Source organism: Mytilus californianus, unplaced genomic scaffold, assembly GCF_021869535.1.
Source record: "Mytilus californianus isolate M0D057914Y unplaced genomic scaffold, xbMytCali1.0.p SCAF_7, whole genome shotgun sequence".
Lineage (NCBI taxonomy): Eukaryota > Metazoa > Mollusca > Bivalvia > Mytilida > Mytilidae > Mytilus > Mytilus californianus.
Window position 1 is genome coordinate 33,696,763 of NW_026262723.1, and position 19,385 is coordinate 33,716,147.

General features: G+C 31.9%; 2 protein-coding genes across 5 annotated transcripts in view; both read right to left on the reverse strand.

Annotated features, from left to right (window-relative positions):
* LOC127710164 (uncharacterized) overlaps window positions 1-19,385 on the reverse strand; it is a 182,521-nt gene that overhangs the window by 99,394 nt on the left and 63,742 nt on the right. Inside the window, exon 6 of one of the 4 annotated variants that reach the window (XM_052215899.1) lies at window positions 1,938-2,587. The exons of the other annotated variants lie outside the window; for them this stretch is intronic. Within the exon in view, the coding sequence (XP_052071859.1) occupies window positions 2,334-2,587 (254 nt within the window). The 3' untranslated portion in view covers window positions 1,938-2,333. Of the gene's footprint in view, window positions 1-1,937; window positions 2,588-19,385 lie in introns of those variants that run through there. 4 annotated transcript variants of the gene reach the window in all.
* Window positions 6,600-9,518, reverse strand: LOC127710167 (uncharacterized). Its single transcript, XM_052215904.1, has 3 exons — window positions 8,817-9,518; window positions 7,222-7,518; window positions 6,600-6,850 (listed from the first exon to the last, which is right to left on the reverse strand). Exons 1-3 carry the CDS (start codon window positions 9,124-9,126, stop codon window positions 6,726-6,728), a joined length of 732 nt encoding a protein of 243 aa, XP_052071864.1. The 5' UTR covers window positions 9,127-9,518; the 3' UTR covers window positions 6,600-6,725.

Sequence of the window (19,385 nt, forward strand, 5' to 3'; positions counted from 1 at the left end):
ATTTCAATCTCTAAAGGAAAACTCCATACGAAAATTAACGACAAAAGAGACGATTTTTCATTCCCTATTGTTAATTTTCCTTTATTAGACGGCGATGTTCCTTTGGCTCCATCATACGGTGTTTATATATCCCAACTCGTTCGTTATGCCCGTGTGTGTAGTGATGTCATAAATTTTAACGTACGTAATCAATGCATCACTGGTAAATTATTAAGTCAAGGATTTTGTTACCATAAATTACGTAAAACTTTTGCTAAGTTCTTTCATAGATACAAAGATTTGATTAGTAAATTTGGCTGTACTTGTAGAAAACTGATTAAAAACGGTATTTCGCATCCTAAATTTTACGGTAATATTGTACTTTAAGCGCGGAAATCACTATGTGATCCGTGTAAACTCATCGAACCTTTAAACAAACTTATTAGTAAAGGTTATCTTACCAATGTTGTAATTAGATCTTTGAATATAGTTTACATTGGCACTAATATCGATTTTGTCATCAGCAAATTAAAACTAAATTTGTATTCTTTTCAAACGGGATGTATAAAGACACACCCACGCTCGTTTTGATCTATAAAGAGGTTAAACTCCTAACTATCCTACTGTCTGTCGATACATTTATTTTTGACATTGCACTAGTCATGTCTTCTTCGACTCTCCATGACGTTAAAATACTAAATCCCTGGGATGTGTTCTAGTTGATTTTAGTCTCTGATGCATTATTTCTTATTATTAATTGTTTTCGCTTTTAACTAGCTGTCAGTAACTGCGAGTACTCTCAAATCGTACTTTCTTGTCTATTTGACCTGTTGATACTAATTGTATTGCTTTTTTGTTATTTAATGTTATTCAGGGTTATATCTGGTCTATATACCAGCTTTGATAAGTGTTTGGTATAACTATAAATTTTCACTTCGTACTATGAACATCAACATTATTTATTTTGTAAAAATATTTCCTTTCTCTATTGGAACTGTACACGTATACCTAACAACAAAATTATTTTCATTTACCTGTGTTTAAAGTTATTGCAAATGGCGGATATTTTTGTTGGAGCATATTGTTTTTCTTTAATTTTTTAACATTTCATACCAATATAATATGTTACTTTTATTATTCTTCCCTTAGTTTATTTATTTTGTATTTACATTGTATCCTAGGTCAAATTTATTTGTTCAGTGTATGTTCAATAGTGTTAATATGTCCTTTGATTGAGTTAAGCCATTTCAGTTGATATTTTATAGTATGTCTTTCTGTGTTGTGATGTTACAGTATTGTTTCAGGAAAAAGGGTGAAGGTTTGGTACCATTAAAATGTTTAAACCCGCTGCATTTGTTTGCACCTGTCCTAAGTCAGGAATCTGATGTTCAGTAGTTGTCGTTTGTTTATATGGTTCATAAGTGTTTCTCGTTTCTCGTTTTTTATATAGATTAGACCGTTGGTTTTCCCGTTTGAATGGTTTTACACTAGTAATTTTTGGGACCATTTATAGCTTACTGTTCGGTGTGAGCCAAGGCTCCGTGTTGAAGACCATACTGTGACCTATAATGGTTTACTTTTATAAATTTTGACTTGGATGGAGAGTTGTCTCATTGGCACTCATACAACATCTTCTTATATCTATATAATAACAAAATATGTTCTATATCAGGTTCCAACTACATGTATAACATATTTTACTCTTTAAACACTAAATGAGTTATTTGAATATTATGATATTAAATACAAACCAATTTGAAAAATATCACATATACACATTCCAGGTTAGATAAATATTGTCACGGTTGAAATAGCTGTGTGTTCAAAAGAAATACTCAACGAATCTATAATGTAACTAAATAACCCCAAATGTCAACATGTTTAAGAATGAGTCTGGTAAATAGCCATTGATATTTAAGTATGTGACGACATTTTTATGAGAAAAAAAACCATGTAACTAATACAGACAAAAAATTAATAATGTATTAAGGTAAAAAAAACTATCCTTTCCGTCATTACATTCTAAACGAATTGATTTGCAGTCGTTACCGTGTTTAAACACTATGAGTCACTTTCTTTCTTTAGAAAAAAAAAACTGACTCGTTGGTTGTTGAAGTTTACGGGTCTTAGGTAGTCACTGTTGTCGCTGTTTTCGCTTGACCAATAATTATCGACGACTTCATATCTTAGCGGATTGGAAAAGGATTGTAAACCATCTGTATCATTTAAGGACTTAGGAACTGTCTCGATATCTGGTTGCGCAGTTGATGTCACATTTGTTTCTGTAAGACTCGTATCTCCGTTTCTGCGCATAAGATCACTGAAACATATTTTGTGTCTGTCCTAGAAGAAGCTTATTCATGAAATGGATCCAGATATTCTGAATTTGGATTATACATATTTGAAGTAAGCTCTCTCTGTTCATTAATGGTATCATATATGGCTGATACTGTTGATACTTGCTTGTCAGGTTCTTCGAATGGTTTTCCAGTTCTTGGAGGAGAGTTGCGCCGTCGACGCCAGCATACTAGTATCAAAACTACAGTACCAATTATAACAACAACAACACCAATAATTGGATAAATGATTATCTCTTTTGAAGTGACACCTGTTGATTCAAAATTAAATGTATTACGTTGAATTTCCGCGATCAAGTCAAACCGACTCATCCTACAACAAATGACACGCCGGAATATCAACTATTTATTTTTACTTTTGTACAAGATTATTGTTATTTTACAAGACATGAAATGCATTTTTATCCTGTTTTAGAAAAGGTTATTTTTTTCAGTCAAGATTATTCATTTCCAAAATCCTACCTCTCCCAAAATATAATATCCCATACTAACCCAGTAGTAGACTAAAGGCAATCATCATACACATCAATTACTTGAACATGTCATCCCAGATTTAATTGGATCACGCATACATTGACTAGACTGATTGACTAGGAGCTGAAACAATTGCACAGTATGTGATAAAAATGGCCAATGTGGGGTGATATTGCTTAAAATGCACTAATCCTGTGTTGTAAGGAAATCTTAACAGTTCTGTCTTAACTTTTGTTATGGTACTGTAGTCTGCATAATAAGGACATACATGGAACTTTCAAATTACACCATATTAATATAATGGTTTTCAGTAGGAACCGATCATTCTTTCTTTTTTTTCGGGAGGGGGGGGGGGGGGGTGGTGGGGGGAGGGCGAGATGATCACTCAGAATAAAAATTAACAAAGGTTTTGAAAGATTGAAGACATTGTGTTTTCTAATCAATAATAAAGACCAAATAATACAACGTGTAATTATTCCTCCTTTGTGGTTCACTGTGTTCATTGCTGAAACCCCGACAGATTGAATTATGTTGATTTCAAAAATGCATGAGTGGCTTTTGTTTCTGATCCACTTGTTATGATTGATATATACAGGTAGGTTGCATTAATCGTATTTACTATTTTATTGTCTTTTAATTAACCTAATGCTGAAATAAATTTGCTCATTTGGTGTAAATCAGATATATACCAAAGAAGAATGAAGCTAAAAAGTAACTACAATTTCTAGTCATTTTTTCTCGTCCATACTTTTCTACCTTAGATAATTGTTATATACTAATCGAATCTACTTTTTTTATCAAATGTAAGATTCAGTTGAACAGAGAGAGTTGTAAAATCAAATCTAAGTATAAATGACATACAGTCAATTGAAATAGTTTAATACTTAGCTCCTATAATTTTACAGGCTTAATTATTGGTGTCGCAAACAAAGTTTAAATTGTTAGATTTGAATATACAATTCTAGTGCAATTATTTTGTATCAACGGTTCTGGTTGGTTGACAATCAGCGGAAAATTATATATCGCCCTGTCTGTAACTAAGCGAAGCCGACATTTCTGATTCAGGAATGTATTTACATGTAATTTCTCCAACAATAAGCACAAAACTTCCATTTTGCGCCTGGAATTTTTTTTTAATTTATTTTATGACATTCTCAGGTAGGTAGTCAGAAAACGCCCGGTGTTTATCTTTGACACGGTAAGCATACTTATAACGTCACCTAGTTTAGTTGCCAAGGAAGATAAGATTATTTGTGGAATTTTCGTTTAATGAAAATTTTACACAGAAATAATGACTAAAATTGAATGATTTGTTTATTTTGCATTAGAATAGAGGTAACTGTATTGTATTTGAAGCTTTGTGAACGTGCATCGATAGTTTTACTGTGGCAAATATCTGTTCACATGTCTCCGCTATGCGTCAACAGGTAAACTCAATTTGCGACAGTAAAACTATACATGGACGTCCGCAAAGCTTCAAATACTATACAGGTCTCTCATGAATGAACATACGAATTTGATATATAGCAATAAATATATTTACTTGCAAAATCTAACGACGTCGTTTCTGCTTTTAAGGTTTTAGCTCCTTCTGTTGATGTTTCGATTACTTTTTCTAGTTAAATTATAAATACATCAGTCAAGGTATTAAATCATATAAAAGACAACGTTTATATGTTATGTAAAACAATGATATGCATAGAATTTTCTATTTAAGCATTTTGAATTTAATGTATATAGTACATGTTGAAGATTCATTCGCAATTCAAATACATGTGAAAATATAAACAGACGACTGTCAGGAAAGTTCTATTAGTAAACGAGTATACGGAAAAATGTGACGATACATGTACATCAATTTTATTATAAAGTCTTTTCGAATATGTTTTGTTTATTTTAGACAGTAGTGCTAGTCATGTAATCTAAACAATTTTAATTGTTTCAGTTAACGATTTGTGAAATTTTATTTCTCAATTCGTAGATTTTGTCTTTTGACGTACATGTACTCACCATTAGTAATTTTGTCAATTTGTTTTGGACATAAAGCTAGTGTTATGCCTTTTTTGTATATCTAATAATTAATTTATTTATTAGTTGATTTATTCTTGTACTAATTCATAATGAGTTTACATGAAGATGTCACCGAAATGTGGGTTGATGTACGTCTTCGAATTTTGAAATCAAATGTTACTGCACATGCTTCATCTCATTGTCAGTCTTTGGATGTAAAAATATACCAATGGCACTTCAAATTTTACCCCTAAATTAACGAATGCCTAAAAACGTTGGAGTAAAACAGAACGATCTTCAAGTATATACTGAATATATCCGACATTGGAAAAATTGACAATGAAAGTCTGGAACGAAACCCATATAAAAATTTACAATTGAAAATGAGCTCACAATTTTCAATCACAACTGCAGCTTATAGGTGTAATGGAATTTATACAAACATCATCGATTAAATGCGCGATATGTGAAAATTACCGTGAGTATGTAACGACAGCCGCAAAACTTCAAAAACTGAAAAACTAAAACTCTTATGTACAAGTTTTAGGAAATTAAATAAAAGCATTTAATATGTTTTGAACCACGTTTGAATGGACAAAAGTGTTGATAAAATATGCTCTACAGTGATACCTTAACACGATTCTTAATATTGAATTTAATAACTATATAAGCTGTACAGTCTAACTTAGACAAAGTTTTCTTTATAATCAAAGATATGACGTTTTACCGACATTTAAAAGAAATATTACCATATATTGCTATACATATTACCATGTGCCGAGTACGTGTTCCTTAATATGATACCTACCAAGTCCCGACTAGAGGTTTACGAGGAAATGATGTATGCAGTAATACTTTTGCATCATCAAAGCTAATGGGCCTGATTATTACAACCATAACTTGCTATCAATTTTGCAAGAGGTATTTGCAACCTTTGTTAAAGTTGGGAATGGAAATGGAGAATGTGTCAAAGAGACAACAACTCGACCAAAAAAGCAGTAAACAACCGAAAGCCACCAATGGGTCTTCAACACAGCGAGAAAATTCCGCACTCGGAGGCGTGCTTCAGCTTGCCCCTTAACAAAAATGTGTACTAGTTCAGTGAAAATGGACGTAACACTTAACTCCAAAACACATAAATTAACTAAAATTATAACAAAATACAAAACTAACAAAGGCTAGGGCTCCAGACTTGAGACAGGCGCAAAAATGCGGCGGGGTTAAACATGTTTTGTGAGATCTCAACCCTCCCCCTATACCTCTAGCCAATGTAGAATAAACAAACACACAGCAATACGCACAGTAAAACTCAGTTTATAAGAAGTCCGAGTCCGATTTCAGAATAGTTAACAAAAGAAACTAAGAAAAATGACAATGATACATATATTAACAAAGGACTACTAGCAGTTACTGACATGCCAGCTCCAGACCTCAATTTAACTGATTGAAAGATTAGGTCTTCATCATAAGAAATTCAAGCACAATCCCGCCCGTTAATGGTTTAGTATCATACTATCATTAAATATATGAGACGAAAATAACCCGTATCATGCCAAAAACTGGTTTTAGAATAAATGTGCTTATTTCCGATGCAAAGACCCTATGAGTGAATCAATATTAATACCAAAATATGCCATCTTTAATGATTTGACAACAGTGTCGTAACTATATCCCTTAGCACGGTTTCTCTGTTGAGTTTGTTTAAGTACAAAACTATGTATCAATCGAACAGTATTTTTAGTATGCCAATTGAGAATAATCAATGTAACTAACACTTACCATAAAAATTTATTGTTACTTCAATATTTCCTATCCTTGCAGTATCATTTTGATGTGTAACCACGCATGAATAAATACCATCATCACTTTGAGATACATCGTTTATTGTGTATGTTAGGTCATTGTTCATTCTTTCCATACAAAATAGCATTTGGGATAACATATTGCGAAGCAAGTTACTGTAAAGCGACTTCCTTTTGCAACATTGACTGATTCAGAGTCTGTTGAAAGTCTAATAGATTCAGGACCATCTGAAACATCACAAAACAGTTAATAGAATATCTATGATGTTGTTTGTTTTAATCTTTATTTTGTTAATCTCAAAATTAGACATGATATTGCATGTACCTGCATGTCGTTTTGAACAAGTTACGAAAAAAGAGAGATGTCATAACTCATGTTGATTCAGATACATTTGAATTATTTGATAAACAAAACAAAATACAATGGCTATAAACAAGAATACAAGACGTCAAAGTTTAGATTATTCTTTATCTTTATCCCAATAAAGCATGTGTACTTGCTAAAAAATAAACAGAAATCACCAAGAAGTAGAATGACGAAAACATATTCATATGCAGTACATTAATCGTTTATTTTTATTTAAACAGCTTCTACTTACAGTACGGATCTAAACTAACTGTATTGCTCGAGGCAGAGACTTTTCCTCTATCGTCAGTAACAGCACATGTCACATCCTTTCCTTTATCAGACTTCGTAATTGGATTAATGCTTAATGTGTCGCCTTGTTTAATGCGTAATGTGTCGCCTTGTTTAATGCCGACTACAGACCAGATGTATTGCAAATTGCTAGGAAGATACATTGGATGTCGTTTTACTGCAGATGAGCATTTAAATACACTTGTACTTCCAACAAACTGTTGTTTATCATATGTCAAATATGGAGTCTTAGGGCGCTCTGAAATTCAACGATAGAAAATCTAGTATTGTCGAATATGCATGGGCAAATGTTGATTCGAAACTGTATTGCTTAATAACCATTTTTAACAAACAATGTAATTCTAAAATAATAAAAATACCCAACTCCATGAAACATTCAAACTGGAAAATCTCTTGTCAAATAGCAAAATCAAAAGCTCAAACATATATAACGAATGGAAAACAATTGTCATATTCCTGACTAGGTACAGACAGACGTCAAAGGTTATTTCAACAACTCTATGAAATAGAATTGCATATACATGTTTGCAGGCACAATATCATTTATATATGTTTTAATTAGGGATGTGAACGAGTACTTGAATACTCGAATATCACTTGGTAAAATACAGTATCGAAAAAATAAATGATATTCAACTACGTAGTAATCAGTTTCCTGTTAATACATTGTATCCTTTTACTCATAAAAATGATTTTCTTAGGAACGCCCCTCAGAGAATTAATGATGGATCATTAATTAATCATTGTTAAAAAAATTAGTTCGTGTGTTTGTGCTAAATTGTCGTTTAAATTGCCTCCATAACCTTGCGGTTTGAAATACTAACGAATAACCGAGTTCTTTAAAGTTGCGGGATACACATAAGAGCATCTTTCCTATATAGACCGACACTTTTGATTAAACGGATCTTAATGCAAAAAATCGTCGCACGCTGAAGTGACTCTTAATTAATTGCGTAAATAGTGTAACGTCTTATCATCAAATCTTTCTATTTTTTCTTTTCAAAATGTAACTGTTGTTTTATCTGGTTTGACTTTGTTGTCATTTATGTGCAATACGTGCCTATTAAATTATTGATTTAATTATTGGTTTAACTTCTTATTGAGTACATATAGTAAATGCTATCACTTATTGTATATAACTCCTATTATCAAAGTCCTAAAACTACTTAGATTACTAAAATATAGTTATAGTAATCTCAGTCTAGTTCGTGATAGAAATTTATGTAACGTCCATTAGACAACAAACCCTTAATGTAAAATATGCATAATTTATTTCCATTGTGTAGTTTTTTTTGGGTCAGCGTTTCCTCGATTATGGTTTGGTTAAACCAACGAGTATTAGAAAGTGTTTCCTTATTGAGTTGACATTCCTAGTTTTAATGGATACCAACTTTAGTAATATTTGAATTTATAAATAATGTGAAACATAGAGAAATAATAGAAGTGTACTAAACTATAGTTATGTATGTATAAACAAATGAGTTCAGATGTTTTGTAGACAAAGAATTTCAGTAGAAACCACATAAATGTATGTACCTGTAATCACTAATAAGGCACATCCATCAATTACTGTACTGTCGGAAGCTGTTGCAGACTTGTATAACCCAGCGTCTGAAATTAAAACGTCTTGTAATATAAACTGAATGCTCAAGCCATTTTTATTCAGATACCTGTATTTCTGGGAATTATCTATTGGAATTTCATTCACAATTTTTTTTTTCTGTGTGTCTACGAGACTATCAAAAATTACATCAATACTTGATCGATCTGTTGGAGAGGTCCAAGTTATGTTTATGTTTGTACTCAGGTCAGAATAAACCATGTTCTCTAGAACATAAAAAACCATTTACCAAAATAAAAAAAAGCAGATTGGTCGATGTAGTATAAGTTAATGTTTTCATATTTTGAAAATACATGTTATTGTGTAAATTTAAAACTTTTGCCTACTTCTAAGATGTGAAATATAATTTCATTGTTCTTAGTGACATTTATAGTCTCTTTTTTCTGTGGAGACAATAATAAGCGTTTTCATACTGTCGAACATAAGTTAAAAAACAGTACTAAAGATTTAAATCTTTTTCACATGTAAAAAAATATTATACATAGTAACAATCATTTGTATACAGAAAGCCAGTGACATCGATTTAAGGCTAATTTTTCCAAGACTACTTTCACTACTTGTCCTGTGTGTCAAATATCATGTGTATGAGTATCGGCTATATTATGTAACACTTGTACATTTAGTTTACCCAATTATTCAACACACATGTTGCCCAAAATATATGTTCTACGATAGGGGACCATCCATGTATACTGTATTGACATCGCAGTTTTATTTTATATCGATGACATTTCTGAAGCTGAATTGCTGTAATCGCATTGGTAGCCTCTGGATAGTATGAACTTCTGGTATAAACTATAGAATCATTGTTATCATACAGTTTGAGTTCCGTCCGTACTATATAATCTAAAGTAACTGAAAAATTCCATGAGATTATGACACTCGTAGAACGTACGTCTATAATTATATATTTAGGAGATCTTGCAAAATTACATTTACAAAAGGTACGAGGTTATGAAGCACGCAAATTAAAAATGTAAATGCTGTATAGCTCGTTTAAGCTAAATTCAGCTTTTGGTAAACGAAGGTTTGTGTAAAAATAACACGATTAAGAAAAATCCATCAAATCGGCGTTTTTTCAAAGAATGTATACACTGAATACAAACATGTGTGGCGTAATCCTTTTCGTCCACATAAAATTGTTACAGATGTAGATGCAACCTGTACTGCTTTTATTTTAATCTTTGCAATGTCAAACATATATACTGCAGAACATCACAGATAAAAATAATATTCATGGCCTTACAAAAACTTACTAGTGGTTGCATCCACGTATAGTGAATAGCATTGTTTTTTTTTCCATACATAATTTGGTTTTGGTATCCGATTTGTGGACTTACTTAGCTCATTCGAAAGGATTGATATCTAAATTATAAATGGCAAATATTTTCTTCGTGTTCAGTATCAATAGAAAAAAAAGAATGTCTGAATCAATAAGACTCTACAAATAATGTTGCCGTGAACGGCAATAGGAAAGGCTTAAAAAAATGAAAACAACACGTTATGAATTTCATGCGCCAGAAACGCTTTTCTAGATTTATCTTCATCAAGAACGCTAAAAGCCGAACATTTGAAATATATTGATGTATAAGAACGAAACAGTTGAAGAGCTACATGACCAAAAAGGATATTAAAAATAGCCATCTAAGGTAAAATTTGCCTGAGTTGATATGTGTGTTGATTCGTAACTGTGATATTGTCGCATTCCATACATATCGTATTACTCATTTCAATATTTTAAACTATTAGTTCATGATTTTAAGTTTGATTTCAAAAATCATTTGATAAATTTGTATTTAAGTTACTTTGGTGGTTTACTTCTATGTCCACCAAGACGTTATTAGTTTGTCTTCAATATTTGAGTTTAATTAATCCCTATATATCGTCGTAATCTTTTTTAACTAACTTGACCTTTTTTACGCATATTGTTTGTGTGCTCAATTTTGCATTGTCACATGTCATGCAAATTCACATTGACGAGTTGTACGAAGAGGGATACCCAAGATGATGCATTGAATTAAGTTACATTTCACAATTCTAAACGAACATGGTACAACTGAACGAGTAACTACTAAATATGCAAAAAGAATGTACGTCTCTGTATTGTTTGTTTCAAAATTAATGTTAAAAAATTATTTGATCAAGCTCCATTGATTTTGCTTGCATTCATATGTTACATAATATTGCGTCGCTGCTTGACTGATCGTGTTCTCAACCGCCTTTGAGAATTTTATTATATTGAATTTCGAATTAACATTATTCGTTTGACACAACTGACAATTAAAAATCATTCCAAAGTGACTTAATAGTACTCTTATTTCGGTGCCTTATGTCTATTGTTTTATATTTAGCCTCGTGTCAATTTTTTTAGTTAAGCCACTTGCAATTGATGTTTTCCAGTTTGTTCTAATAATGTTATATTGTTGAACCACTGTCCCAGGTTATGGGGAGGGTTGTGCGCCCACAAACCTGTTTAACACCGCCAAATTCTGTATGTGCCTGCCTCAAGTCAGGAGCCTATAGCACATATGTTGTCGTTGGTTCATGTATGTCATATTTGTTTTTCGTATATTTGTTATAAATTAGGTCATTGGTTTTCTCTTTTGAATTGTTTATCACTTTTTATGTCAGGCTTTTTATAGCTGACTATATGTTTTTTTTTTATTGTTCAAGGCCATACAGTGGCCTATAATTGCTAACTACCACCTCATTTTAAATCTGGTTGATAGTTGTCTCATTTGCAATCATACAACATCTCCTCATTTTTATATAAATCAAGGAAATATAGAGGTGGCTGAACTTCACAATTATTTTATATAACAACATCATAAGTAGTACATGAAGGCACTGTCGACAGCCCTGAGATGAGATGTGGCCGAGAAACATCCTCTAGTTTGATAATCTGTTTATCGCTATTTTGCATATGACGTCATCGTTGATGTTTACATTAACAACGGCACGTTCGCCCTTAAATCCTCAAGCGAGTAGCATGATATGACAAATTATCACAAAAAAAGTTCATATGTAGTACAACGTTAGGGTACGCAAATTGCACCTATTTTTACAGTATTTTCACTTGCATTTATTTATGTCCCAGACAAAAGTTTCCATTCTGTTTTTATCTTGTAGATGTATCCTTTATTTACTATTATATAGTTCACCCATTTATTTTGAATCCATATTGAATTATAGAAAATTGGTTTGAACCCAACTCTAAAAGATCTATGATTTTGTAATGAGGAGTACCCTAATTGCATTCATGCTTAGATTCACATCCGTAAAAATCGAATAACCGATGTTTTTTTTTATTTTTTCAAATATGTAAAATACTTTGACAATAATCCATGCTTACTATTCATTGTTTACGAAATAGATGCCTGTAACATATTTATATTTCTCATTTTTAAAAGTTGACCTGTTGTGGACATCGCCTGGCGACGTTTCCGTAGATTTTCCTTTTTCCAGGGAATACTTCATCTGTTGATATACACTCTGAATGTTTTGTGTATATGTACATATATGTAGCTATGTTGAAAGACGTGCATATTATTAAATAATAAAAACGCAAATTGCTAAGTATCTAAGAAAGCTTGTAAGATTTCCGCAGCTGTGTTTGGTACATGGGTGCAATTTGGATGCTGTTACGTTACACGAATGAGAACATAATCGATAGAAATTTAATATTTATCACATTCTTGCAATGAAATGTGAACTGGCGAATGGTACTCATCCAAAAGAATCACAGACGAAACGATCAAACAATAATCAAATAAGTACTAGTTAATAAAGCCTAAGTTAACAAATATAAAGAACCTTTACAGTCTAACACAGGATAGCGCAATATCCAAGATTATAATTACCATATTTTAGTGCTGTTTCTTCCTTCAAAATATATTCGTCTTCTATGGGCACAGTTTCGTGATTGAAGTCAGTATTTTTGCTCCAGTGAGATAACATCAAAAGGAAAACACGGAAAACAAAAGCGTTCATTCATTTTTCAAATGATTTATTTTTATTAAATTTTCCATTTCCTTTTTGGATTTTTCTTAAACTAGCTTGGCAAGAAATATCATTTAAACAAAGATAACAGACCAATATTTCAAAAATATGCGTTAAATTGCTATTGTCGACATAACTTTAATTTGTTGTTGATATACAATAATATGCAACATTGAAGACATTAAATAAGACTTGACGCGTCTGGAACAAAACATGTATGCCCTGCAACTTTACAAAATCGTCAAATTTGAATTTTGAATTATTTCTCTTTCGTAATCATTGAAATAATTGACATTTACGAAAAAGATACCAAACGAAATATTCAATCTTAAAGCATTCATCAGAATATATTTATAAATATTTAATAATATAAGATAAAAAGATACCCTATTATGTAATGAATTAAAAATAGGTACGAACAGCAGACATTAGTTTAGTTATCGTAAATGCAAAAAGTAGTGTTCAAAATGGTAAAAAGTGATTTTTGTGAAAAATATGGAACTTAATAGATAAACATGTACACCAATAATATACCCGCATGGCATTTAAAGCAACGTTAGAACGAAAGTACACAAGCAGCATATTTAGAAAATATGACTGAAAAGCTACTTATTTAAATTTTTGAATGTATTACAGAAAAGCAACAAGCAAATAGCCATACAAGATATATAAATACATTTGATACAATAACAAAACACTGGCTTTAACATTGTTTAACATAGTATTTTAACAAACTTAATCAGTTTTAGTCGTTTTAATAATTTTATGGCAAAAATATGTGCATACTTCAACTAAATGAGAACGTGTGCTTAAAATAAAAATTCGTTTCCGTATTGGTGAAAGTGCATACTAGTTTTTTCCCCATTTGAATTGTTTACTTTTTGTCTTGCAAGAGTCTTTTCTACAATATAGCTTACTACACGGTATGGGTTTTTGTTATTGTACGGTAATAAAAACGGTGAGCTAAAGTTGCTACCATCCACATCCTTTGGTATTTGGTTGAAAGTTGTCTCATGGTCAATCATAAAACATCTCTTTTTTTATATTAATTTCAATTACAAACAGCACAAATACTAGACTACTTAATGCAATTTCAGTAATTGCTACATACTAATAAACTGTTAAATTTTAAATGCGATTTTTTTTAGTTTAGTGACACCTGTGATCCCATTATTTTAGGTCACATGTATTCATGTCCAAACGCAAAGTGAATTGAAAAACATAAGCTTAAAGTTGTATAGGCTTCTTCGAAAAATAAATGTTTTTTAATGGTATCTATTAAAGAAGTTTAAACGCATAGTTGCTTGCGGATAATGCTTAATGTTGTATGTCTTAATTTAAGTGTGTTCCAACGCACTCGCACAAGGTTTTCTCGTTGTAAGATTTCAAGATACCAGAACAGTTGTCCGATCCTTTGTAAGGTTAACGATTGTGTTCTATTCCCTATTTTGACTAAGCTTGCATTCACATGGCGGGGGATGCATTTATTGCAGCTTACGCACCAATTCTTGCTTATTGGAGTACATCAGATTCACGCAGTTTATTTTTTGTTATGTTGATTTTTATCTTCATATTCGATTTATGAGATTTGATCATCGATGCACTTGTGATGCCCAAATTTGGTACATGATTATTATATTCACATACCTGATTTAAACACAAATATACTGTCAATCCTGTTTGTATGGTTATACAAAACAGTTTGGGTTCCTTGTGCTTTAGTCAGCAGTAATAACTGACTACCATAAGCATAGTAAACGTAACCACCAAAGACACTGATAGCACAGTCGCTTATTGAAAAATTTGTTGAAAGGATTGTTTTAACATCAGAGCCATCAATTTTAGCTGATTGCATATCACCACCGTCAATCATCCAGTACAGTCTGTTTTCATCATTGTCTACAATCATTAGAAGCACTTTATCATCTTTCCATGTATAAAGTAAAAACACAAAAATACTCGTTTCATATTTGTTTCGTTTAGAGCGTTATGTTAAAAACTGTCTAACATTTACCTTGTTGAAAATTGAATATTAAAACGTCTATAATTACAAATTGTACAATGTTTGTTTATTATTGAGCATGGATACTGTGTTTTAGTCTTACAAAAAAAAAAGACGGGCCGGTCACTAGTGGTCTATAGCGATTCAGGATGAATAAATACTCCTTTACTAGATTAAGCTTACTGGTGGATGACAATTAAAGTAACGACAAAACTGAAGGCATAAGTGGGAACATGTCTTGATAACCATGTGGATATATGGATATATAGAAAGCAGGAAAATCGAGAAAAAGTCCTCAGACAACTCCATAATCCGTTCAACTTCCTTAAATATGCGCGCGTTTTTAATGTTTCAAGAATAGTGACTGAGAACTGTAAAAGGATTTTAATATACACATTTTATACTTTCAATTAAATTTTTTTCTAAATAAAAAACTCATACTGCCAAAGCCTGGAAAATGGATGAGAAAATGATTCCTCAAACATAGCTATTATACATGATAGCTAAATACCTGAAAAACAATAAAAGATCTGATGTTCATGCATTCGGTCAATAATGAAATCTGAAGCTTAATGTGTATATGGTGCAGCGCCTGTATTTTAGTGTCGTGCAATTTTGTGTTATTACAAATGAACTGATGGCTCGTTTTGAGACAAACAATATTCATCAAAGATTGCTAAAAACTAAGGGCTGTGCCAGACAAAGTACATAAAAGTAACCTCAAATTAACCTTTTTGAAGGACATTTTTAGATCAGAGTCTAATTAATTGCAAACGTATTTCTGACCATAGTTTTAATTTCGGTATATGGTCTTTTGTTTTTTTAACATGTTTTAAAAGCAGCTATGGCGACTTCACTCTTGAGATAACATTTCTTATGTGTGTTACCTTATTATCTCACTTTTAAGCCAGTTTGTATACTTAAATTTTAATAAGACGCACATCACTTATTCTTGGTCCCAACAGGTTTCTACGTTATTTTTTTCAAGTTAAAGAATTTATGGGGGACGGGGTCATCATAACGTTATTTTCATATCACAGCAAATTGGTTACATAACTTTGGATATAACTAATTAGGTACTTCATATCCGAGAAACATGAAACAAACGCCTTAATTTTTAGATTTCATTCATACATTTATTTATTATTGAAAATCATCAGTGAAAAGATGTTTTAGTTAAATTACCTACTTATATTCTACGTTGTTTAATATTTACACCTATACGTAAGAACTGTTTTGTTTTAAATGTTAACTAATTTCCGGTATGTTCTTTTTGGCCGGGTCTGAGTTAGTGGTGTAACATCTTACACAGTATACCCGAAATATTTGCCCTATAAATACGTTATTTATGCAAAGTTATCGATGTGCCCGTTTTTGTCTAAATGTTTGTACTGTTTTGCACGTACTTGAACGTACGTTTGTGGTAAACAATTTTAGTTAGACTGGCATTAGCTGTCAAATTTATGTCCACCGGTTTAACTCAAATTCTCATATTTGATTTACAACTGCTATAATGTATAACAAAATTACGAAAAGTTTAAAATAAACAATCAACAATCCATCAACCTGACAAAATGTATCAGTATTTCGTGTGTATTTAAGAGTAATAAGCCATCGATGACATTCGAAAAAAAACCGACGTCATAGAACCCGATATGTACATAAATAAAGATATAAATATAAAGGGACCACGTGCAATTAGATTTTTCTAGGACTGTTCGATTTTATATTATAGGTTAAAATTATGTTAATGATCGTTTTTGTTTATATAAGATTGATATTTGTGGATCAATTCAGTCAACCAAATCGTTCACCTTTGTTTGACTATCAATGTTGTCGTTTTTTTACTTTTGATAGCTGTACATGTGTATCCGATCTCTAGCTAAGATATATGAAAAGCTAACTTGAAGGTCACATGAATACAGAGTACATGAGGTTATATTATATTATTGACCTGCAATTCAAAAATACATTTATTTAGCGATGTTTTTGAGATTATTTTGACAAATTTGGGTTAAACTGAATGCTTAAAACGAAACAGCTTTTCAAAATCCACGTTTATGTAGAAACAAAAATCGTGTTTTTATTTTTGTCTTAGTAGTAGCTACATGTAATACCCCTTTAACATATTGTCATGTTATTGATAGTAATATATGTCCACTTTTGATAAAGATAAAGATGCCTATTTATTCGAGATCAAGGAGCAATTGTCTTAATGTATCTGTACAGCTATAATACGAGATATTTACTTTCAACGAATTATATTCAGAGTTGTACGGTTCTATCCGCCCCCATTACATTATAGAGTAGTATTTTCATTTAGTTAATGTTTGAAAGTTAAAAGAAAAAACTTTGTTTAAGTGTTCTATCTCCTCTGTCTGTTGAATACGTTTGCACTTCAAAAGTCTTTTTACAAATTATATTTGTAATAATACGTGTAAATGTTAAGCTTGAGTTTATTTACAGTCAACCAAAGGTAGTTCATTAACATACCTATATCCATGCAAAGAACGTGTGTTGTAAAGTTTACTATTGTCTGCTCTATAGCTAAATCGAATCTTGACTTAAGTATTCTTGATGACATTGGTGCGGCTTCAACTATATACATCCACCTGGAAGGAAACATAATTAAAAGAAAATCATAATAGAAGTTTAAAATGTGTGTGTGTGTGTGGATGTGCGTAGTTACTTTATTTTTAAGCAAATGATGTATATGATATGAACATTTGGTGTGCGCTGAATTTCTTTCACAAAAAAAAAACATGTTCTATTATTCAAAATATTTATTGTTGTTAATTTAGCGTACAGTAACAACTATTTCCAGCACGAAAACAAATTTACAATCAATTTGATAAATTGGTTTGGTAAGGTGAGTGTACCGGAATGAAGGCTGACAATCTAGACTGTCATTGAAAAAAAACAGAATGTTTGTAATGAATGGAACTTTGTGTCTTGCAACAGGGACGACTGCCGACCCAATGATTCATCGTCAAAAGAGGTTGACACTCTCGTTACACGAGACATCACATTCGACATCTGCATTCCGATCGGATGTAGCTACTTATTTATACATTTCGCACAGAACAACGAACGCCCTTCTTGAGTAATGCACATCTGGTGCAGTACAATTTGTACCGTTTATGTTATTACTTCCATTAGAGTTTTTGAATTCCGCTATCAGATCTAGATATATTGATGATGTCGTGTCACACAAGACCCACATTTCAGTGAGTGCTTGTATCTCACATATCCCAAAGAACTTGAGATCTACAGAATCTAAAAGGTTTGGTTATTTGTTGATCTTTTCCTTTAAATAAACACAGATTGGCGACTTCCAAATGAAATAAAATACAAACGTGATGATATAAACTGTCCAATTTTTCAAATTCCCATTTCTCAGCAGTTACATACCCTCTGCTCCAATGTTTGGCGCTAAAGTGCGAAAGCAGAGTTAAGAGAAAGAACGACTTAAATCGACAATTCGTATGTTTTACGGTTACAAATAAAGGCAGCAGTAGTATACCGCTGTTCAAAAGTCATTAATAGATTAAGAGAAAACAAATCTGGGTTAAAAACTAAAACCGAGGGAAACACATCAACTATAAGAGGAAAACAACGGAACAACAGAAACACTGAACTGCAACAAAAACAAACGATGAAATACATAGAAACGGACTATTTGATAGCACCTGCCATATTCCTGACTTGTTACAGGACATTTTAAGAACAAATTGTGTGTTGAACCTGGTTTTATGGCTAGCTAAACCTCCCACTTATATGGTAATGTTAAAAAATACCGCTTAAATGACAACACTACAATCACAAATTGGATGATAGATACGATATGTCCGTGTTTGAACTAATAAGAGATGATATGCAGTCTTTGATCTTTAGATACCAGAATAGTTGTCCAGTCTGTGACATTTAGGGATTCGCATGACGGATGGTGCATGGATACCAGAAGATGCCACATACTGAGGTTCCAAATGGTAAAATTGAAATCTTAAAGTAAGACTTTGAATAATAATTCTCATCCAAAACTCAAACAAAACGAATCAACAAATAATTTAAAGATGATGCCATGACGTTTGCAGATCAGCCTCGTATGTTTTCGAACCTCAAATATCGGGCCGAGAGATAATACAAAATGCCTTTGAAATAATAAAGAGAACATACAATAACACAATTAAATTTGTTAAATAAAGCCAATTGTTTATTTTTGTGTATTTTTTTTTGCTGCTCTTTCTTATTGTTTTACATCGTCGTGTGATTCTTGTAGTGTTATATTTCCACTTTTGATAGAAGTTCAGAAAGCTGTATATTTGATATCCAGGAACAATGGTGTTTCTCCCTATATATCTATAATACGAGATTTCTACATTCTACGAGTTTTTGTCAGAACTATACTGTTCTATCTCCACCTTCCCATTGAATTATAATAGTTTATTCGTCTAGTTGGACACTGGAGTTCAGTGGAAAACAG

Coding starts and splice junctions, on each gene's coding strand:
- LOC127710167 (XM_052215904.1), bottom strand. CDS start 9,126: ATGGTTTTTTATGTTCTAGAGAACATGGTTTATTCTGACCTGAGTACA. Junction 7,519..8,816: donor TGCCTTATTAGTGATTACAG/GTACATACATTT, acceptor GTTGAATTTCAG/AGCGCCCTAAGACTCCATAT. Junction 6,851..7,221: donor AGTTAGTTTAGATCCGTACT/GTAAGTAGAAGC, acceptor GTGATGTTTCAG/ATGGTCCTGAATCTATTAGA.